Source organism: Eupeodes corollae, chromosome 1 (genome assembly GCF_945859685.1).
Source record: "Eupeodes corollae chromosome 1, idEupCoro1.1, whole genome shotgun sequence".
Taxonomy (NCBI): domain Eukaryota; kingdom Metazoa; phylum Arthropoda; class Insecta; order Diptera; family Syrphidae; genus Eupeodes; species Eupeodes corollae.
In genome coordinates, this window is record NC_079147.1 from 3728121 (window position 1) to 3749758 (window position 21638).

General features: G+C 32.9%; 1 protein-coding gene across 2 annotated transcripts in view; it reads left to right on the forward strand.

Annotated features, from left to right (window-relative positions):
* Nucleotides 1-21076, forward strand: part of LOC129942429 (acyl-CoA Delta-9 desaturase-like) — a 61200-nt gene extending 40124 nt beyond the window's left edge. Inside the window, exons 1-6 of one of the 2 annotated variants that reach the window (XM_056051353.1) lie at nt 2682-2746; nt 9174-9478; nt 12679-12892; nt 12955-13077; nt 13142-13327; nt 18870-21076. In XM_056051353.1, the coding sequence (XP_055907328.1) occupies nt 2697-2746; nt 9174-9478; nt 12679-12892; nt 12955-13077; nt 13142-13327; nt 18870-19188 (1197 nt within the window). In that variant the 5' untranslated portion in view covers nt 2682-2696 and the 3' untranslated portion in view covers nt 19189-21076. Of the gene's footprint in view, nt 1-2681; nt 2747-9173; nt 9479-12678; nt 12893-12954; nt 13078-13141; nt 13328-18869 lie in introns of those variants that run through there. The other variant, XM_056051354.1, reaches the window with a different exon arrangement.
* The last annotated feature ends 562 nt before the right edge of the window (nt 21077-21638 follow it).

Genomic DNA, 21638 nt, shown 5'->3' on the forward strand with positions numbered 1-21638 from the left:
TTAAATCTATCGCTGAAGTAGTTTACACGGCTTATCGTGGGTATGTTCAGCTCATAGAGCAAGAAGAAGCGCAGAGTGAGAGACGTCTGTGTTTCCGGGAGCTCAATCTACGGAGTTCTTCAATCTATGAGGAGTGCTTCAAAACTCATTTTAATATTAATAACTTTCCTTTTTTACTATTCCCATTAACCACAGAAATCCCTCCAAAAGAAAATGTATTTAGTTAGCTGATTTTTTTTTACAGCTGTTGAGCTGTCAGACAAAGCAAATGTTCAACAAATTTGAACTAGAACTTCCTTTTGTGTTTGTGTTTCAGCCATTAGAGTCACATTACGTAACACTACGTTATTTTCCTTACAATTGTCAAACGAAACGTGAGGTCAAAGCTTCACTGTGATAGCATGCATTAAATTCCTATGGCTGAAGTCGTAAACGTCAGAGGAAGCCGAAGCTGAAGCGTGTTTGTGTTTCAGCCATTATTCTTGTCTGTGTACACCATTGTTAAAAGTTATCCACTAACAAATTAGTCGTACGAACATTTTGCACAAACTTGCGAACAGCAGGGTGCTTCATTTCGCACAAAACTTTTTTTTAACACTTGTTAGAACTACTCAGCACTCATTCTGAAAATGAGTTTTCATTGGCCGAATTGTCAAAAGTCTTCCGATAGCATTTAATTAAGTGAGAATTGGCAACTTCCTATCAAGTGAAAATTGTCCTTTTATAAAGTTGGTTGATTTTATCCAATTATAAGATAATTTTTGGTAAAAAATCGGCTAACGATTGTCAACATTTGTGTGTCTTCCAATTAATGATTGTCTGTTTCAATGGTTGGAAGACTTTAAAAAACAAACAAATTGGTAGACTCATTGGAAGCCATTTTCTTAAAAGATGACAGAGAGTTTAAAAGTTTATTATAGAAGTGAAAACAATTATTTCTATGCTGTTATTTTCCCAAATGATGACTTCTTTTAAAGGTAATTTATTAGCTATTATCTTTTTGGCAACACTGGTTTAAACAGCTGACGCACGTTGCGTATTTTGTTTCACTGTCAAACATCTTCAGTTTGGTCTATAATTTAACCATCAATCGTCTTACGTATTATAAACGAACAAAGCTTGCGTGCTCTGCTAAGAAAGTTCATCGCGCGCTTCTTCCATTTTATGGTCAGTTACGTAAATATGGTCAGGGTACGTAAATAAGCAGGATTATCGATTTTGGAGTGAATATCAGCCAGAAGCATTACTAGAGCTACAAATGCATCCAGAAAAAGTCACAGTTTGGGCTAGTGGCATCATTGGACCGTACTTCTTCAAAGATGATGCGAATCGTAACGTAACTGTGAATTGTAAGCGCTACCGTGAGATTATATCCAATTTTGTTTTGCCCAAAACACAATAGCTTGACTTGCATGACATGTGGTTTCAACAAGACGGTGCCACATGCCACTGCGAGTTCAGTGAACATATTATTTCACGTTCGGAATCGGTCAATTTTTGCCGCCTAGATTTTGCGATTTAACGCCTTTAAGACTATATTTTGTGAGGCTGTGTTAAAGTTCATGTCGATACAGATAAGCCCGCTTCAATTGACGCATTAGAAGCCAACATTGAAGCATTTATTCGTAAGATACGTGATATATGGACCGTACTATCAATTCAAATAAAGATTTCAGACATTTTTCTGAATTGTATGTGCTTTTTTGTGTAACTTTCCTGTAGCTTTTAAAAAATCACCCTTTATTTTCGATGTTCGTAGTTTTCAAAATCCTGTAAGCTTTTTGTGTTGTTTCCTCCTCAAAACCTTTCTACAAATTGAAAATTGGATGATGTTTTTTGAAACTTACATTTTCTAATATCACAATAATGGACAATTGTCCAACTATTTGAAACACAAGAATTTGGGTGTTTAAACGAGTACAATTGATTGCAAGAAGTTAGCCAATTTTTAGATAGAAAATTTACCTAAAATTGACAGTTTTTGTCATGGTTTATAAAAATTGGTTAAAGTGTTAAAATCTGCTAATATTTAAATATCATCCAGTCGTTTATACTTAACTTTATATCAATGATCGGGAAACAGCTGTCAGTGTCAATAAAACCACTAGATGGCCCCATTCCCTAATATGATTTACAATGAAGTACTCTACAAGTTTGGCGAACAGACGGCCAGTTTGGGAAATACATTTCCAGCCTATTCTAGTGTAAGTCAAAGCAACTGTAAATTAAACGCATTTTATGACATTTGACAGTTGGTTTGACAGTTCTCCTTATCGAAAGTGATATAGCTCTTCGAAAAACAACTGTTACATTTAAATCCTTCCAGTCCTTTAAAATTAAGAGAAATTCTCTTAATCGTATGTACCTACCTTAATTCTCTTTGTAAGCGCAGGACTCAGTTAATTTTTCAATACTGTCTTTTTCCATGTTATCCTTAATTTTGTTTTTCGATGTGTTTTGGTAACCTTCTTCAATTCGTATTGAAGCTTTCCCTTCAGTATACTTTTTCCGACCGAATGCATTACAACAATCTAAAAAAATCGCCATTTTTCCGAACAAAACAGTAAAGAAAACAAAAACAAAAATACAAACAATTTTATTGCTGTCTTTATAAAAATAAAAATATTTAGATTTTTAAATAAAATCATTTTAATTAAAAAGTGTATTTGTTTTTCGAAAACGCTTCTATATGTAAAATGACCGTTACACAAACAACCTCAGCCACAACTGAACGGAAAATTTTAAGGTGCGTGAAGAATGTTAAAAAAACAACAAAAACAAGTTTTTTCAAAGGACTTACTTTTTTTAAGATTTTTAATGAGCGAAAATATAATAATAATTTATTAATGCTTATAAAACTTATTTCTTTGGTATCACGTGGACATTAAAGATGCGCACGTGTACAAAAGAACGCAGTAAATGCTCAAGAAGTGGGATAAATGTGTGTTACTAGGGCTTCCAATTATCAGGATTTGAAAGAAAAAAAAACAAAGAAACAAAAACAATCTTTTGGATAACATTTTTGTATTGATTAATCCTACGACAGCGAAAAGTATCTTTAGAAAAATGGCTCAAGCTGTCGTCATCCTTTTGCCTCCCTCTGTATGTTGTTGTTTTTGTTATTGTTAATTAAGATAAACATAACCTTGTGAGGGTGAAATGTTAAAAGAAAAAGTGTCCTTCCCTTGAACCAAGCAACTTGGCATTATAATTTCATAAATTGAGAAGCCTACTTTTCCAAGGTGCCTCTGCCCGTCCGTATACAACTGTTGAATTTTATTCGGATTCTTTTTTAGTTTGTTGTTGGTAATTAAAAAGTTATTGTAAACATAGTCGGGCCGGCATTTTGTTGATGCTTAATGGGGTTCTTTTTAGTAATGCGTTTATTGATTTGTTAACATTTTATTTTTGTACATTTTGTGCAAAGATACATATTTACATATGTATAGGTATGTATATTGTTCTTGAAAGAAAAGAAGATACTTTATGTGTCAGTCTTAAGTGGGTGCCACAAAGCATATGTCTATATGGATGGAGTGATTTGTGAAATATTTTATCATAACTAAATCTGATTTAATCTTAATTGGAATATATAAATATACACATACGTACTGAACATTTGGAGACATTGCGCACTCTGTTATGAAAAGAATTGTCAATACAAGGATTCATTATCCTTTGACAGACAAACAGAAAAGGTCGGTAGGTAGGTTAGGTACGAGTGTATGGAAGAGTAAAGTGTCTGATTAAAGTTATAAATAAATCCATTGTGATGGTTTCTCCTTTGTGATTTATGATTTATTTTTTCGCAACCTATTCAGAAAACTTGATGAAAACCAAATTGCGTTTTAAAAGTGTTTGTTGTTTGTTGATAGAGAGCAAAAGAAAAACACAAAAGGGTCTTTTTCTTAAGAAGTAAATTAATTTTGTTGGATAAATACGAGAATACAAAACAGTTTTTTTCGAACAGTTTGATACAATTTGATAACTTTGGAAACCTTTGTTATTTTTGTTTTCTTCTCTAACTTTTGACCTTATGTAATTGATATTTTCTTGTGCAGTGTGAGTTTGTGTTTTAAATTGAATTTGTACATACTTACTTTTGTGAATTTAATCTATTTTTATTTCATTCAATTTATAATACAATGTAAGAGTACATTTTAAAAGTATGTGTTGTTTTATAAAGAAGAAGATATTCTGGACAAAAATTAGAAATGATAAAGATGCATCACTAAATAATAAATTATTAGAACTGCACGAATGCCAATCAGAATTTGCATTAAATATTTGTCCCACAGTATTGACTTAAAATTAATAATGGAGATACCCAAATACGGAAGATTACAATTAAAAAACTGAAATGCTAATATTTTAATGAGAATCGGGAGAAGTATCACTTTTGTCTTTGTTTAAATTAAACTTGATTAATTCAATACCTTTCATGTGTTTCGTCTCCTTTAAAAGAGTTGTTATGTATTTATCGATTCGGTCTAGTCGGTAAATACAATGTTTGTTAAGTGTTTTCAATATGCAGCTTTAAATCTTTTAAAAATATTTTAATTTGATTGAGATATTTCACTAAGCGAAGCATAAATAAGATTGTGTGACAATGTCATGCTTTTTATTTAAATGTATTGATTTATATTGACTTAGTTTAGTTTCCGTTCACTATGGCGTATGTGCGATATTTTTTTTTTTTGCGAATTTCCTCTTTGTAATGCAGAATGGTAATAATTGTCAGTTTGTGAGCAAATATAGGGTCATTCAATCGTTGTTTCACGTTGGTCATAAGGTATAATGTAGTTGAATGACATTTACCATTTGAGAAAATGGATCGGTGGACAATTAAACAATATTATTATTAATATATTCTTTATTTCTCGATAATTGTTTACATTTTGTTTGTCAGAAAAAGAGATTTAAATTTAATTTAACCATTATTTAATCTAGTTTAGAATACAATCGATGAAACTGTTACGGTAACCTAAGGCATGATTCACATAGAAGCAAAGAATGTTCCAAGCTGAGCAACCATTTAAAAGATCCTTTGTATCTTCAAGTGCAAGGAAACTCTTTGAGAAGTGAAGCCTGTGGATTTCTTGTAAGATTGGGCACATCGCTAGAAAATGATAGGTCAGGTTAGGTTTAGGGGCTGACAGTTGATGTATTTACCGTCACACTAAGATCAATACAGATCCATTGTGATACCCGTGAGTTTTGCTACTCAAAATAATAAAAAAAACATATGTGTTTAGTTAGCCATTTAGAGGCTTAGACGAAGTTCAGAATATTCGTACCTAGCGTACTAGAGCTTCTAAATCCCCAAAGAAATAGTTGCCAAGCAGTTTCTTGCTTTGATGGGAGAGTGCAGAACAGTGACACAGAAAGTGCGGAGTGTCTTCATGCACCTTCTCGTCACCGCATCCTCTGCATAGATCATTTGAACTGATTCTCATATTTTTCATATGATAACCTTACAGATTATGTCCGGTGATTATGTTTACAAGAGATCGAAGTGATCCCTTGTGTAGCTGCATAATTCTTTCCGTTCTTTGTTTGTTAAAACAGGGCCAGATCTTTCTTGTAGTGCCGCAGGTGTCAAGAAGGTTCCACCTTTCATCGGCCTTGATACTTATTCTTTTTGAGATTTCCTGTTTTAAATAACAGGTGGGGGTGCTACCTAGCTGAGCTTGGCTTACGTCAAGCATTGACCCTAATCTTGCTAATTCAATGGCTTTCTCGTTGCCTAGTATATCGCTGTGGCCTGGGACCCAGCAGAGTCTAATGTTGTGCTGTGCGCCAAGAACCTTAAGCTCTTCGCGGCAGCATGAAGCAAGCTTGGATTTTACCTCAGTTGCAGTAAAAGGTGATATCAGCTCGTGGTATCGCCATCATTGATACATTTTTAGCAGATGTTGTCACTGCCAGGACCTCCGCTTGGAAGACGCTACTGTTGTTTGGAAGCCTAAGCTATGAAGGATCTGGGCATGTCCTATGGAACTCTTTATCCAGATTATAGTTTTACTAAGTTTCAGGACACTTTTGGCCGCAGATTCTTGAACAAGGAGGTCTAGGTTAATTAGATTGAGTATAACTTCCAGTCCCTCAGTTGGAGTGGATCTCATTGAAAATGATGCACGTTTTCGGTTTCATTTCGGTTGCACAAACTACATATCGGGCGAAGGTCAGATCTATGAGTTCTATAATTTAAGCAAAGCATTTCAGTCCTTGCTTTAAAGATAACACTCATTTGATTAAAAGAGTTTTTCGTTTAAATAATTTCGAATAAAAAGTGTGTGGTTTAATTCTTTATATATAAGCCTAGTTGTCAATGTTTGCGCTCTATTCAGACATTGCAAATACAGGGAATCATCTATTTTAGCTATACAGCTGTAGAATAAATCCTGCCAATTAGTATACTTACTAACTTAAGGTGGCGCTACAGTCCGGGGCGGACCTGAGCCTCAACCAACATGCGTCTCCAGCCAGCTCGGTCCCTAGCTAGCTGTCTCCAGTTTCGCACGCCAAGTTGGTTGAGGTCCTCTCCCACCCCCGCTCTACATGACCTAGCCATCTAAGCCGTTGGACTTTGATTCTGCTAACTAGGTCAGTGTCGCTGTACAGCCCGTACAGTTCGTCGTTATATCTTCTCTCCATTCTCCATCTATGCATACGGGTCCAAAATCACCCGAAGAATTTTTCTCTCGGAGCATCCTAAAACGCTGCCAATTAGTATGGGCTGTTTTATTGAGGTCGAATTCTAGGCTGTGTCTAAAACCTAGATCACTCCATTCTTTGAAAGGCGATATTTGACGTCTAAGTGCATATTTTAATATCTGATTTGAGTAAGGCCATTTCATAACTTTTACTATGTTATCAACATTTGTTTTAGATTTTTTTTTAAATACTTGTGACTTACCGGATTCAGTGTGGATTGCATATGTAGGTGTTGAGTTGTCTAGTTCAAAGATGAGCTTGAAAAATGAGCGTTGAATTACTTGAAACTCTTCTAAGTTTTGACAGCCAAACACTTGATTTGCATAGCACAGGCATGTTTTAAAAGATGCATCAAACACCAAATTTAGCAGTTGCATCTACATACTTGTTGCAGAAGAAACTACTCCACGTAAGATTTATTGCCGTTTTGGCAGCTGCGTATTTTTCTTTTAATTGTGTGCGAAAACCAAGGTTACGAGTTATCAAAAAAACGTTCACGTTCCAAAAACCATTTCTCTTGTTAAGTTGTTGTTCGTTGAGTATTTTCAAAAACCATGATTTTCGACTTTGCAACATTTATACTTAAATCCCATAAATCACAAAAACGCTTGAGCTTGTTTATTTGTAACTGCAAAGCTATGGGATTATCAGGCAATAGTACAATGTCATCCGAGTATAGGAGCATTTTTATTAATGTTTCACCAACCTTAATACCACCAGGGAAATCTTTGGATATATGTACGTCATCAACTTATAGTGAAACATTAATGAACTGAATCCACAACCTTGTGGAACACCCTTGAAGTGAAGAAATTAGACATTCTACTTCGATTCCATACTGCAGTAGAGGTATCGGTCATAAGAAGCTTTTATAAGTTGAGACATTTTTTGTTGATAAGCACTCCTGTTAACCGTATCAAAGGCCGCTTTTAAACAAAAAACGTAAAGTTTTTTTTTGTTCTTTAAAAACATCTTGACTATAGTAGTGAGTGCAAAAATATGGTCAACAGTTGATAGATCCGATCGAAAACCGACTTGGAAAATGTTAAGTAGTTGATTCTCTTCAACCCATTTCGTCAACCTATGGTATAGAAGATGGGTGAATATTTTCCGAAGGCACGGTAAAATCGATATGCCCCTGTAGTTGTCTAGGCGCTGGAGATCACCTTTTTTAAACATTGCGCAAATACATGCTATTAAAAAAGATTTCGGAATAGATTCTTCCTCAAAAATAGCCTGTTAAAGAATAAATTCATATGAACCAAACAATTTTCTGATGCGGTTTTGTAAAATTCAACGGGAATACCGTCAATTCCCACAGACTTGTCATTTTTCATTGATTTCAAAGTATCTTGCAACTTTTTCATTGAAATTGGCCCATCAAGTTACGGGATTTTCACTACATGTAGAGCATATTCAAACGTTCGGTGAACCGATAACGGGTCCAGACGAACTTTGCAGTGATCAGCAAGTTTTTCAACTGCCAACACCGAAGATGCCACACTTACAAACACCTAACAACCTCACCTTTGACCAAAATGTTTTTGATAAGTTTCCGTTTTTGAACTAAAAGCTGTTCATATTGTTAGTTCGCTTCTAAGTAAAGTGTTTTAAAAAACACGGAATTGTTCTTCCTAAAAAGGCCGAAACACTTTTTGCGAAATTTCATGCATTCCCAGTCAAACCATTCAGCCACGAATATTACGGCCATAATCGAACAATATTATGGCCATAATGGTCGACCAACTTGAAAGAAACTGCAAAATATTAAGGCCATTCCTTCTTAGGCATATTCCTCAATTAAACGATTCTCTCTTAAGTGGAAAACTATGTCATTTTCGTGATGTGAATGTGGTTGTAGTAAAACGTTCGACTAATTTGTTTTAAATACAAAATTTAAAGTGCCACCAAAAATTTAAATATTGAGAAAACATCGATACGCATCGTGGCAAAAATCAAACTAAACTAAACTGAATCAAGTAAATTTCATAAGATTGTCGATGACTGGGAAAAATATAAATTTTTCTATTTTGCCTGAAATTACAATAAAACCCACGTAAATAAAAAGGCATACGATAAAGGTTATGTAAATACAGTGTAGACATACACTCAATGACGAAGTGCATAAGTTGTAATTTGATGTCACTAAAAATGTATTCGTGGAAAAAGCTAATAAATTCAAGTTTTAATCTTTTCCAATCATCTTAATAATTCTAAATTGGTCAATAAAATTGTTTAAAATAAATTTGACACAATTTTGTCCCTGCTTATTATCTCAAAACTATAAGTTAAAGTATTATCGTCATCCTTTGAAGTATATTGGAAGTAGATATAAATAATTATATTTATTATAATTTAGATGATTAAAATTTAGATGTCACGCACGCAAAATGTTATATAGAGACCTCTCAAACTAAGAATATTTAATTTATTTTTATTTTTTATTATCATTTCAGTGATAACATGGCCCCAAACGCAACATCAGCAACACAAGTTCTAGGCGAGTCGCTAGCATCATCCTGTGGAGCGGGAGGTGAATCGGCAAATAGCAAAGTTGAAGCAACAGGAGTTTTATATGAATGTGATGCTGAGACAACTGATGGAGGACTAGTGAAGGATCTGGAAAAGCTTAAGCACGCCGATAGGCGAAAAATAAAATTAGTTTGGAGAAATATTATCGCATTCACATACCTGCACTTGGCGGCTGCTTATGGAGCTTGGTTAATGTTAACATCTGCCAAATGGGCTACAGTTGCCTTTGGTAAGTTTCATTGTATATAATATTATATTGACAAACAAATATTTAAGTTATTCGATATTTTGATTTGATTTGATAGTAATTCAACACTTCTCCTCAGCTTAATAATAAATGCTTAACTGCTTTCGTAATTCTGTAAATTGAGCTTTAGGTAAAGTCTTTGTCATCATACCTGCTATCTGACTCTTCGAAGGTATGAATGATATTTTAATTTTTCCGAGTTGAATCTCTTATAAAATTATATTTTATGTCAATATGCTTCATGCGTTCATGCTCTCTTGGTTCTTCTGCTATTTTGATGCATGGTTGGATATCTTCGAATTTGTGAACTCTGTCAACTTGTATACCAAGATGACAAAGTAGTTCTTTTAGCCAGATTCCTTCAGCTTCCGTTGAAGACAAGCTAACTGACTGTTGTTTTCTGGAACACCAAGAAACTATACAATTATAAACTTTGAACTCATAATCTGAAATACGAGTAGATTTTCGGTCAGTTGTGTCATTTATACAATCCGCATCAGCGTAACCTTGCAAAGGCAATCCGTCATCTGTCTTCCAATACACCAGTCAAAATCTATGGTTTTCTTCATATATCTTAAAACGCGTTTCAAATGTTTCCAGTGAGTTTCTCTGTAACAGCTTAAATAGCGACTGAAGTAATTCACCGATGCACTCAAGTCTGGACGGCAAGACATTATCGCACACATCAGCAAGCCAATGAGTTCTCTGTAAGGGTATTTAGTGTCTATTTTGTCACTTTTGGGCATTTGCAAATTGTATTTCATTGACATCTTGCATTTTAAATCTTGTCAACAACTTCTTCTAATACTCCTTTTGAAAAGGTTCCACTTACACTTCGTTTGATGCCAAGGAAATGTAGAACTTCATTGATGTCTTTCATTTGAAATTCCTTGGATAGAACTTTCTTTTCGTCGTCTATTTCTTGCAAGTCTTTTCCAACGATTAATAGGTAATCGACATAAATCAATATGAACAATTGATTTTCTTTCTTTATTCTTTTATAAAGACAATAGTCTGAATTTGTTTTTCTAAAACCAATTGAAATGATAAGTTTATGAAATCGCTCACTTCTTGAAGCTTGTTTTAAACCATACAACGATTTATTTAATTTGCAAACGAGGTGGTTGCCTGTTTCAAAACTTTCCGGCTGTCGCACATAGACTTCTTCATTTATGCTGCCGTTCAAGAATGCCGACGTCCATCTGATGAACGTTCATGCCAGTTTTGTTCGCTACAGCTTAAAGTGCTCGTACAGTCGTTAGTTTTGCTACAGGTGCCTATGTTTCGGTATAGTCAAAACCAATCCGCTGGGCAAACCTTTGACAACCAAACGAGCTTTGTACTTACTGATATTTCCAAATTGATCCTTTTTTATTTTGAATATCAATTTGTTGTCAATAGCTTTTTTTGAAACAGAAAGATTTGTTATAGTATGATCTTCTTTCAAAGATGTTAAGTCCTCCTCAATGACACTCAAAAATTGTCTTGATACCTTTCGATTACAGCAGTACTTTTTTTCTCATTAGCGTACAAATTTCCTCCATTCTTTGCAACTGATATTTGAATTGGATGTTCTAATGTCTTACACTTCATCAAATATTGTTCGTCATTGATCAAGTGGTCGGTTGCTCCGGAATCGAAGTAAAAATGCAAATAGCTTTGAGCTTCAGCTTTTAGACTTATTTTTGAATGTGCAACAAAAGTCAACTTTTCAGCATCAGTTGTACTTATTTTGGCTTTTCCAACATATTTCTTTTCATTTTGATGTCTTCGATTTATGCACCCAAAACGCTTGTGCCCAAGCTTTCCGAAATTAAAGCATTTTATTTTGCTCTTCGTATACATTGCCACTGATTCTTGATTTTCTGGATCTGATATTTTTTCAGTTTCATCCAAGATCCGACTTTTGCAAAATCAATTGTCAAATTCTCTACTTCCATCGTCAACAGTGTGTTGAATGAAGGGGCATTGTACGTAGTAGGTGACCAACAACGTCAGCATTTTCTAAATTTGGTCCTGTTGAACGCAAATCTCGAATCATTTTGTCAAATTTAAGGAGATGTTGATGCATGTCTCCTCCTTCTGAACACTTGAGGCTCAGTAAGCTGTTCCGTAAAAAAACCTGCGAAGCAATTCTCCTCCTCTCGAAAGTTTATTCAAAGCTTACCAAAATGTCCATAGCCGTTATGGATAATCAGATAATCCATGCGATGGATAATCAGGGATTTTGCATTTCTTTTCTCTTCTTTTAATTGCATTTCTTTTTCCTGTATCTGCCGCTTCCAAATATTTGAAAAAAATTCTTCGAGCAATTTATAGCAAGTGTAATTATTCAACAAAGTATCCTTTTGTAAGGCTACGGTTTTATTGAAGCGCTGTAAGACTCTTGGAATTTCACGTAAATAGTAGATAATGTGCATAATATTGCCTTGTTGAACAGTTGTGTTTACTGATTTCAATAATTAAGTAAACTTCTCATGAACTTGATAACTAATTCAATTAACTTAAATCATTAACTCTCAATCGTAATCATCACCTCATAATAAAAATATGAAATATCAGCTTTCTGAGATCTATTCTGACATTTGACAAGAAAACTAACCCATTGCACTCTGTTTTGCGCTGACTCTTTATTTTTCAATTGATTGAGATACTTTATCATACCTATCAGCAACAGCCGGTGAAAGTCACCAGATCATTTTTTTATTTTGTATATGATTTAATAAAAATCTTCCACGAGCCACAATTCAAATAATGATTAAAAATGTCGACCTTTGTAAATGTTTTTAAAGTAAAACATCACGGTTCGAATAAAGCTCAATGCATGTTCAAGTGTTCATTCGGTTCATGCTGTTGTTATCTTCAATAAATTTCTTTGTCATAAATTTGATTCGCAGACATAATAAGTAATTTGTATGAAATTGATAAGATAGTAATTTTATTCGCGTGCCATAATAATTGTATATGTACAAAACACAATTAGCAATAATTGTAAAAATGTATACTTTTATTGGTCTTGTTTTTTCGGAACTTTGTTCTTAACTTTTTTTCTTATACGGAAGTACAAATTATAACATCATATGCAAATTTATTAAAAATGTTTTTTTGATTTCTTACCAAATTAAAATTTGTTAAAGAAATATCAGTAATAAGGTAAATGTTTTTTTTTTTTTTAATTTCAGCATTCTTCTTGTATATTGTATCAGGATTGGGCATTACAGCTGGAGCACATCGTTTATGGGCTCATCGATCCTACAAAGCTAAATGGCCACTACGAGTCCTTCTTGTTCTTTTCAATACAGTTGCGTTCCAAGATGCCGCGTATCATTGGGCCCGTGATCATCGTGTACATCATAAATTTTCAGAAACCGATGCTGATCCACATAATGCTACAAGGTAAGACCAAATTTGTAAAATGTTTTAAATTTCCTTCAAATTGTTGTTGTTTTTATTTTCAGAGGCTTCTTCTTTTCACATGTGGGCTGGCTGCTATGCAAGAAGCATCCAGAAGTTGCTGCCAAAGGAAAAGGTGTTGATTTATCGGATCTGAGGGAAGATAAAATCCTTATGTTCCAGAAGAAGTGAGCTAAAAACTATTGATTTGATAAAATATAAACTTATTCATTTTTTTTTGTAATTCTTTAGATACTATATGCTTCTTATGCCAGTTGCATGCTTTATTATTCCAACATTTGTTCCAATGTACTATTGGGGTGAATCATTCCTTAATTCATGGTTTGTAGCAACTATGTTCCGATATGCATTCATCTTGAATGTTACATGGCTAGTTAACAGTGCAGCGCATAAATTCGGTGGAAAACCATATGACAGGTAAGTTGTTCTTTCTATTTGTATTCAAAACGTTATTCAAATTGATTTCGAGAAGTTTTTGTAATTTATTTATTACTGTTGTATTAAATTTAAATGTATAATACTCTCCTCGTTCTGTAGAAAATAGTTTGGTTAAATTTAAACCAACAAGAACATTATCCTGGTTTTTACAGTTAAAAAACTGCAATCACATTTGTGTTTTCTAAAACTTATTACAATAGGAAATGTAGTAAATAGGTTTAAAAATAAAAGATGAAAATGCATTTTGAAATTGAAAAAACCGGCTCAGTGAGTTTCTAACTTCCTGGAAATGTATTCAGTTTAGACATCATCACTCGTATGTAAAAAAGTCATATGACCTGCTTAAAAATAAATTTTAGATTTGTTTTTATATATATTTAAACGCATACTAAATTTATTAGTCAGTATATTTGAACATGTACTTTGGAAAGTTCTCCTTCAAACTAAAGCTAAATTATTATTACATTATTTAATTTGTTAAAAAATATAAGTTTAACATGTTTTTGAATGAGTTTCTACTCAAATGAAAATTAAAATCTATATTGTGAGTTACATTTTTAACCTCCCTAACACTGCGAGTTATGGGTTCATTAAACGCATAATTTACTCAATGAACGTTTTCCCGGAATAAGGTTCGAACTCTTAGTTCTCTAGAAGGAGCGTAAAGATTAATAGTAAATAAGGACAATCATTATGATATAATAAAATATCACGGACAAAATTTATTGCAAACATCTTACGGCGGTTTTCTAATGTCTGCATACCAATAAGCTGACATCTAACGTTATATGAAGGCATTTCAAAGTTCCAGCCTAGTTTGTGTGCTACAAATGTTGTAAATTTTCCATTCTTGAAATATGAACATTGTAATGACGATTCCACACTAAGCAGCAATATTGCAGGATTGATCTAACATACGCCAAATAAAGGGCTTTTAATGAAAGCATACAGCTGTACAAAGTTTAGCTTGTAAACAAAAATGACTCCAAGGTCTTTTTTAATAGAAACTCTATCAAGGACATGATTTTGCATATTGTAATCGTAAACGATAGGTAACAAACGACGGGTAAACGAAAAACATTGACATTTGGATATGTTAAGGGCTAATTGGTTTATATTACACCACTTGATAAGATTTGTCATCATCATTTTGGAGCAGTGTACAGGCTGTTAAGTTTTTACACGTCTAAAAAATTTTAAATCATCCGCAAACATAAGACGCATTGAGTTTGTAGGACATCAGGAAGGTCATTAATAAAAATAAGAAACAGCATTGGACCTACATAAATGACTTCCTTGTGGAACGCCAGAAGTTACAGAAAAGAGATGTAAGGTAATCGAATCAATTGAAACAAGCTGAATGCGTCTTGTAGGATAAGCTGTCAGCCATTTTAGTATAATGAATACTTATGTTCTCTAATTTGTTTAATAAAATTTTATGATGCACTCTATCAATCGCTTTTGCAAATTCGGTGTAGATAACGTCCACTTGGTAACCCTTTTTTAATGATTGAGAATTCAATTCGTGAAAATGGTTAGGTTAGTTTAAGTTGATCTACCGGATAAATAACCGTGTTGGTACGGGGATATGGTTTCTTTTGATAAAAAATTCAATTTATCTCAAACAATTTTTTTAAATACTTAAGGTATTGCGGACAATTTACTAATAGATGGGTAGTTTGTTATTTGCTGTTTTGGATCACATTTGTGAATAGGAGTAATGAAGGACGTTTTCCATTCTGGCAAAAATACACCATATGTTAACGAACTATTAAACACAAAACATAAAACTCTAGACAGAGCGACGGAACATTTTTTTTTTAAAACAATAGGTGGAATTTCATGTGCACGTTGAAGAGTCTTTTTATAAGTTATGTATGTGCGGTCATTTTTAGAATACCGCTGCATCATTTGCAATCGTTTTTATAACATCCATAACCGTAGAATAGTAGCAATTCAAAAAAGATTCACATGATATATGTTTAATAAATTAAGGTGAACATTGAAATGCCCTCTTTCATTGTACGATGTCAACTTATTGGTATTCAGTCACTAGAGAACCGAAGGAAGGTGTATGCGGTAACTTTTATTTATGATATCTTTTCTTACCACATAGACTGTCCTTTTTTTAGCTATCATAGATCTATACGCTCCTTCACGTGGGTTGCGAAATCATTTCTTAATTCGCGAAAAAGGTCATAGAGTGAGCAATACCTTCAACGAACCATTAACTTGAAGTGTTAGAGAAATTAATAACTTATCAAATTATATTGACTTTACTTTTCAAATTGAAAGAAATACATTCCAATATACAGTAGCGACAAAATAAATCGCACATATACACTAAGATCTGTTTCATGAAAGTTTTTCGCAGTTTCTTAATTTCAAACAACTGTTTATTAATGAGGAAGCAAGAACAAAGATATATTTGATTTATTAAAAAAAATGTATTGAATTCATACAAAAAAATAACAACAAAATCATTAATACAGTTCAAGATTTTCTAGGACAAAATAAATATCACATTTCATAAATAACGAAACAAAATAACAAACATTTCCACACAATTAAAAGAAAATAGCTAGTATTTAGTTGTTAAACCTTTATATTTAATCACAGCAGCACACCGGCGGCGGCGGATCACAGATCAAACAAGACTAAGGCATCGTTCAACAGGTACTGAGTACCAAGCTTGTTGAAGCTCCTGCCAAAGTTTGTCCAAATTTGAAATATCAGATCTATTTATCGCTTTTTCCACGTCACTCCATAAATTCTCAATAAGATTGAGATCTGGGGACTGGGCTGGCCATTCCATAGCACTGATTTTTTGGGCGGATATCCATTGCTTAACAGACTTAGTCGAATGTTTAGGATCGTTATCCTGTTGAAATGTCCACTTCATCGGCATACGATAGCATTGTATCTCTAAAGATTTGCTTGTATTTAATCTAGTCCATTATACCCTTTATACGATGAAGTGGCCCCACACCATTCCAATGAACACAAAACAAAAAAGCTACCCCCACCATGCTTAACACTCACATTCCTGGTTGATTCCCCGTCGAACATATTTTTTACCATCTGACCCGAAGCGATTGAATTTGGATTCATCCCTCCATAAGATATTTCTCCATCAATTTGGATCTTTTGAAATATGTTCCTTTGCAAACTGCAGTCCAAACTTTAATACCAAGATCTTGTTCAATGGAATTTTTTATTTTTGGAGCAGTCATGAATGCATCAGCTTTGCTCAGGCGGGCGATGGCAATATCAGTTCGAGGGATGTTTTTTTTTGTCCGATTCTTGCAAATTTTATTTTGAACACTCCCTGCTCGGCAATGTTTAAGGGCATTAATTACCTTCTTCCTTGAACATTCTAATTTTCGCGATACCTCCGAGTTTGTGTGTCCTTCTTTCTTAAAATCAAGAACTTGTAGCCTGAAGGCTTTTGTTTAGTGTTTGCCACGTTCCATACTATAATTTATTAATTCAAATTAAAGAATCTACCAAAAAATTTATAAAAAATTCTGAACTTTATCAACTTTTTAAAAAGTAAGAATGTGTATTAAAACAATTTGTGTTTTTAAATTGACTTAGCTTGATTGCACCTTGGTACCATTTGAGTTCCATTTGGCTTTGTTTATAAAATTGTTTGTACATAATTGATTTACCGTAACTTTACATTGAAAGTACATAGACAAAAACCTCTTACTTTATTGGCAGTGATAACTGCGCTTTCTGTTAGAGCCATAAAGAGAATTTTTAACATAACTATTTATTGGTTGAGGTCCTCATCCACCTGAGTCGCGGTCTTCCCCTACTGCGCCAACCCTCGGGATTGGATTCGAAGACCTCCCGGGCTGATGCGTTGATGTCCATTCGCTCTACATGACCCAGCCATCTAAGTCGTTGAAATTTTATTCTTTTAACAATGGCCAGTATTACTTGACAGTTCTTTGTTGTATCGTCTCTACTCGACGTCTATGAACATGAAGACGGAACCAAAACATCACCCGGAGAATTTTTTTCTCTAAGCACCCTAAAATGCTCTCATCTTTCTTGGGCAGGTACCAGGCCTCGGCGCTATAAATGAGAAACGGGATGATAAGTGTCTTAGGTCTCACTATGTAATTGCCATATGAGTCCAAAGAAGCAAAGTATTATTCTTCGTTTGATTTCAGCGCTAGTGTCATTGTCTGGATTTATAGCGGTGCCTAGGTTAGGTAGACAAAGTCCTTAACTACCTTAAAGTTATAGCTGTCCGTGGTGACGTTTTATCCAAGACTTCGTCGTTCAATGCCCTTTTTTTCAATGCTCAAAAACGTGTCAATATCATCGGCGTATATACGAGTATACAGTTTTGACGGTTGAGTTTAACACAATTCTTTCCAGAACGATGTTGAATTTAGTGAAGTAAAGCTTCATATTTGATGTAATGGACACATCATAAAGAATATCTATTGTAGTCAAAATTTATTTGTTACAGTTTTTCAGGGACTTTACTATGTAACTCGTTTCTACAATGAAATTTCTCGAATTCGAAAAATTGGTAATATGTATCTATTTGACTACTTTCAAACTAACGAGAATTGAATAGTTCCAGTAAAGCCAACTATATTTTTATGAACTTTCAAATAGACAAGGAACCACGTAACTCGAAAGTAGAATTCAAAACATGGTTAAATCAAAAATAATCACTACATCAAATGTGCAAGAGATTTTCACTCATAGCCGGGCGAATCAGTTGAATATGAGTTCCGTCTACCACCCCAATTACACCGGGAATTCGTGATTTTTGCCAAAAATAGCGTTTGGACTTTAATTTTTTGTCGTCATTCATTTCAAAATTCATCATTAGTGGGCACATGACTCTTTCTTGAAGTCAAAACTTCGGTAATTTTTGTTGACATTGTTGCTGTGCAAAAGAATAACTTGAACCTAACTTGACTTACATTTACATTCAGTAGTTCGCAAAGAAAACACCAACATATTTCTATCTAAAAAAAACTCCTCACAGAAGCCTTAACTCTATTATATTGTACGTTTATTTTTATTTCTTTTCCAATTTTACAAGGAATCCTTATACAAATTTAAATGAAAAAAGTTGACCAGTTGGCACAAATTAAGAAAGATATTTCTTGACTAACATTCCAATAAAGTTGCCATTATTGAGTGGCAATTTTCGGGTAGCTGGCTAACCAAATACTAGAAACTTGCCTTACCTTTTAGTTAGTTTGTTATTCAAGTTTCTATTCCAACTCAAAAATGTACAGATTTAATTGAAAAATATCTAAATAATTTACTAGCTTAGCAATAGTTAAATAGTAGGGTCCCTGATGATCTTAACAAAGTCACTTAATGGATAAAATTGCATATTCTGTTGTAATCGGGAATTTGAAAACACCTTATGAAAAAAAAAATATATCACTTGCCACAACTAACTATTTTCATTTTTGTATATTTTTTAAACTTTTTACAATTTTAAATATCGCCACTTAACTCTCAAATTCAATTTTAACAGGTTCATCAGTCCATCAGAAAACCAATCTGTTGCAGTTCTTGCCTTCGGTGAAGGTTGGCACAATTACCATCACGTCTTCCCCTGGGATTACAAGACCGCCGAACTGGGAAATTACCGTCTAAATTTAACAACAGCCTTTATTGATTTCTTTGCCAAAATTGGTTGGGCCTACGATCTTAAATCTGTTTCGGCCAACATCATCGAAAAACGCGTCAAACGAACAGGAGATGGAACACACGCAACTTGGGGCTGGGGTGACAAAGATCAACCCAAAGAAGAAATAGAAGATGCATTAATCACGCACAAGAAGGATGATTAAATCTGCGAGTAGTTCCCAAGAATCAAATAAAAATCTTATAATAATAGTCTAGACATGGTCCGGTTGAGACGTTGAACAATACAAACAAAAATTAACGTTGCACCAAGTGTGTCTATTCTATTCTCTCCCTGACTGTGTTAAAAAACATCTCTTTATTTTTTTTTTCTCTATAAATATAAATATTGTTAAATGTAAAATTACACAACTCATATTCTCTTCATTTTATTATTTTTTGTACTAATAAATTATTATTTTTTTAAAAATTATTTCGGCCAATTAATTTTAAGCTTTTTTTCGGTTTTTTTTTAAATTAAAATTATAAAACTATCATATTATTATAGTTTTGGTACGGATATAATCTGAAGAGTGGTTTAACATCATTAAAATAACAATTATTTTTTTTAAACAAATTTAGTATTTATATGTGTGTTAAATAATAAAATTAAAAGAGAAAATAATAAAACAAAAATATCTATTAAGTATTCTAGGAAAGAAATGCTACGATGAAAATAAAAATTGATAAATGATGATGGCTACCTTAATTTTGAGTGTCAAATGCACTTTAACAATGGTTTTTTTTATTTTTGTTTAAATGTTTTTTTAAGAAAGTGATGTGCATGAGAAGAGAACTGGTGATTGAATCCCTTTATAGCATTAAATGCTTTTTAAATATATATTTATATTATTTTTTACTGTATCCAAAATTGTATAAATCAAAAGCATGTTCATAACTGCAATATTTTAAAACAGCGGAAATATCTGCTACACATATTTATCAATCGTACCTAGTTTTAAATTACACAGAAAGTAGTAAGATCAATAGGGTATTGCAAAAGCAGAAATATCAAAGAATGTTTTAAAATTTACTTAAGTTTTTTTAAAAACCACACATTCGAATGTATATGATCTTGTTTATTTCGCATGTAAGTACGTAATATCCAAAACATATTACTTTTGAAAACGTACCCTACATTATCACTATAACCTAACCCCAAACCTCGGTTTCTTGCGTACAAACAGAGCTTAAACATCTTATATGTATATTTGTTGCAATAAATACAAAGAATAAAATGTTGTTCGGAATGATAAAACTAACTTTATAGTTAATTATTCTATTGTTACCTTATTAAACAAAAACAAATCACTGAATAAGCTTTTAACTAAAACTTTAATGAAGAAAAACAACTACAAAAAATATTACTTACTACACGCCTATTTTATACTTAAGAGGAACAGTTGTAAATTATATTTATAAAAAAGAAAAAGATCTAATAAAATAAAGTTACTGGATATACATATATATTTTTTTGAAATACACAACAATTTTTATTTTAAGAACATAAAATAAAATATAAATTTGTGGAAAAGTATGCGTCTAAAAAAATGTTTCTTATAAAATTCGGCATATGTATATTGTATGTGTCCTGACTGTTTACAAAAGTACGAAGTATATTTTACTTCAGAGTACATTTTTTGATATCATTTTATAAAAGAAAACAAATAAATAAATATATGTATATGTTTGAATTCTGTAAAACAGACAAGAGCATATAATATGAGAATAGATATTAATATTGCTTAAATATTAATAAACAGAAATTTTTGTTGAAATAAAAAAAAGAAAACAAAAACAAAGTGTAACTATATTAACGATAAAAACTAAAAAAATAACAGAAGAGAAAATTCATGTAGCCAAAATCTGTAATTTAATATGTGAAGTTATTAGATTACCTTTGTTTATTATATATGCTTATATAAATATAACGAGACAATTTGATCAAACACACCTTAATCAAAAGAAATTGTAAGAAGGAAATACCAAAAACAATAATAATAAAATTATTAGGTATACTAACCATGAATCAATTAAATGTGAAATGGAACAGAATCGGTGTTTTTTTTAAATTTATTTGTATAAATATAAAAAAAGATTTCAATTCATGTCTAAGGGGCCAGTCTTATTCCGTCTAATTCTAAGTGTAATAGGGTTCCTTGTCAAATTAAAAAAGATATATGTAAGTAGTATTCCTGTACATTACAAAATCCAAATCGTGATGGGCTTATAACTTGCCTGAGTGGTATTTTGTAGACAATAATGTTTTTGGTAGTTTTTATACGATTTTCTTAGAGTAGAAGTTATTGAAGTTAAATTCCAAGTTTAAAATGTATGACACTTGAAATCTAACTCTTAGTTCGCTTGTACAAAATGTCCTTTCAAAGAATTCAGTTGACTGCAAATGAAGTTCCTTATGTTGTTTGAACCTGTTTGTTTTTTAATGACAGACACAGACGCTATATACAACCTGTTGACCAAAATTTAAATGATGGGGCAGGTTCAGAGGACATAAACGATTTGAAAGTTATGCAAGTTTCTGGTATCTGATTGGCCAGCTGTCAAAAAATTACCTTCCAATTAAGGCAACTTTAATAGAAAAAACGATACATTCATC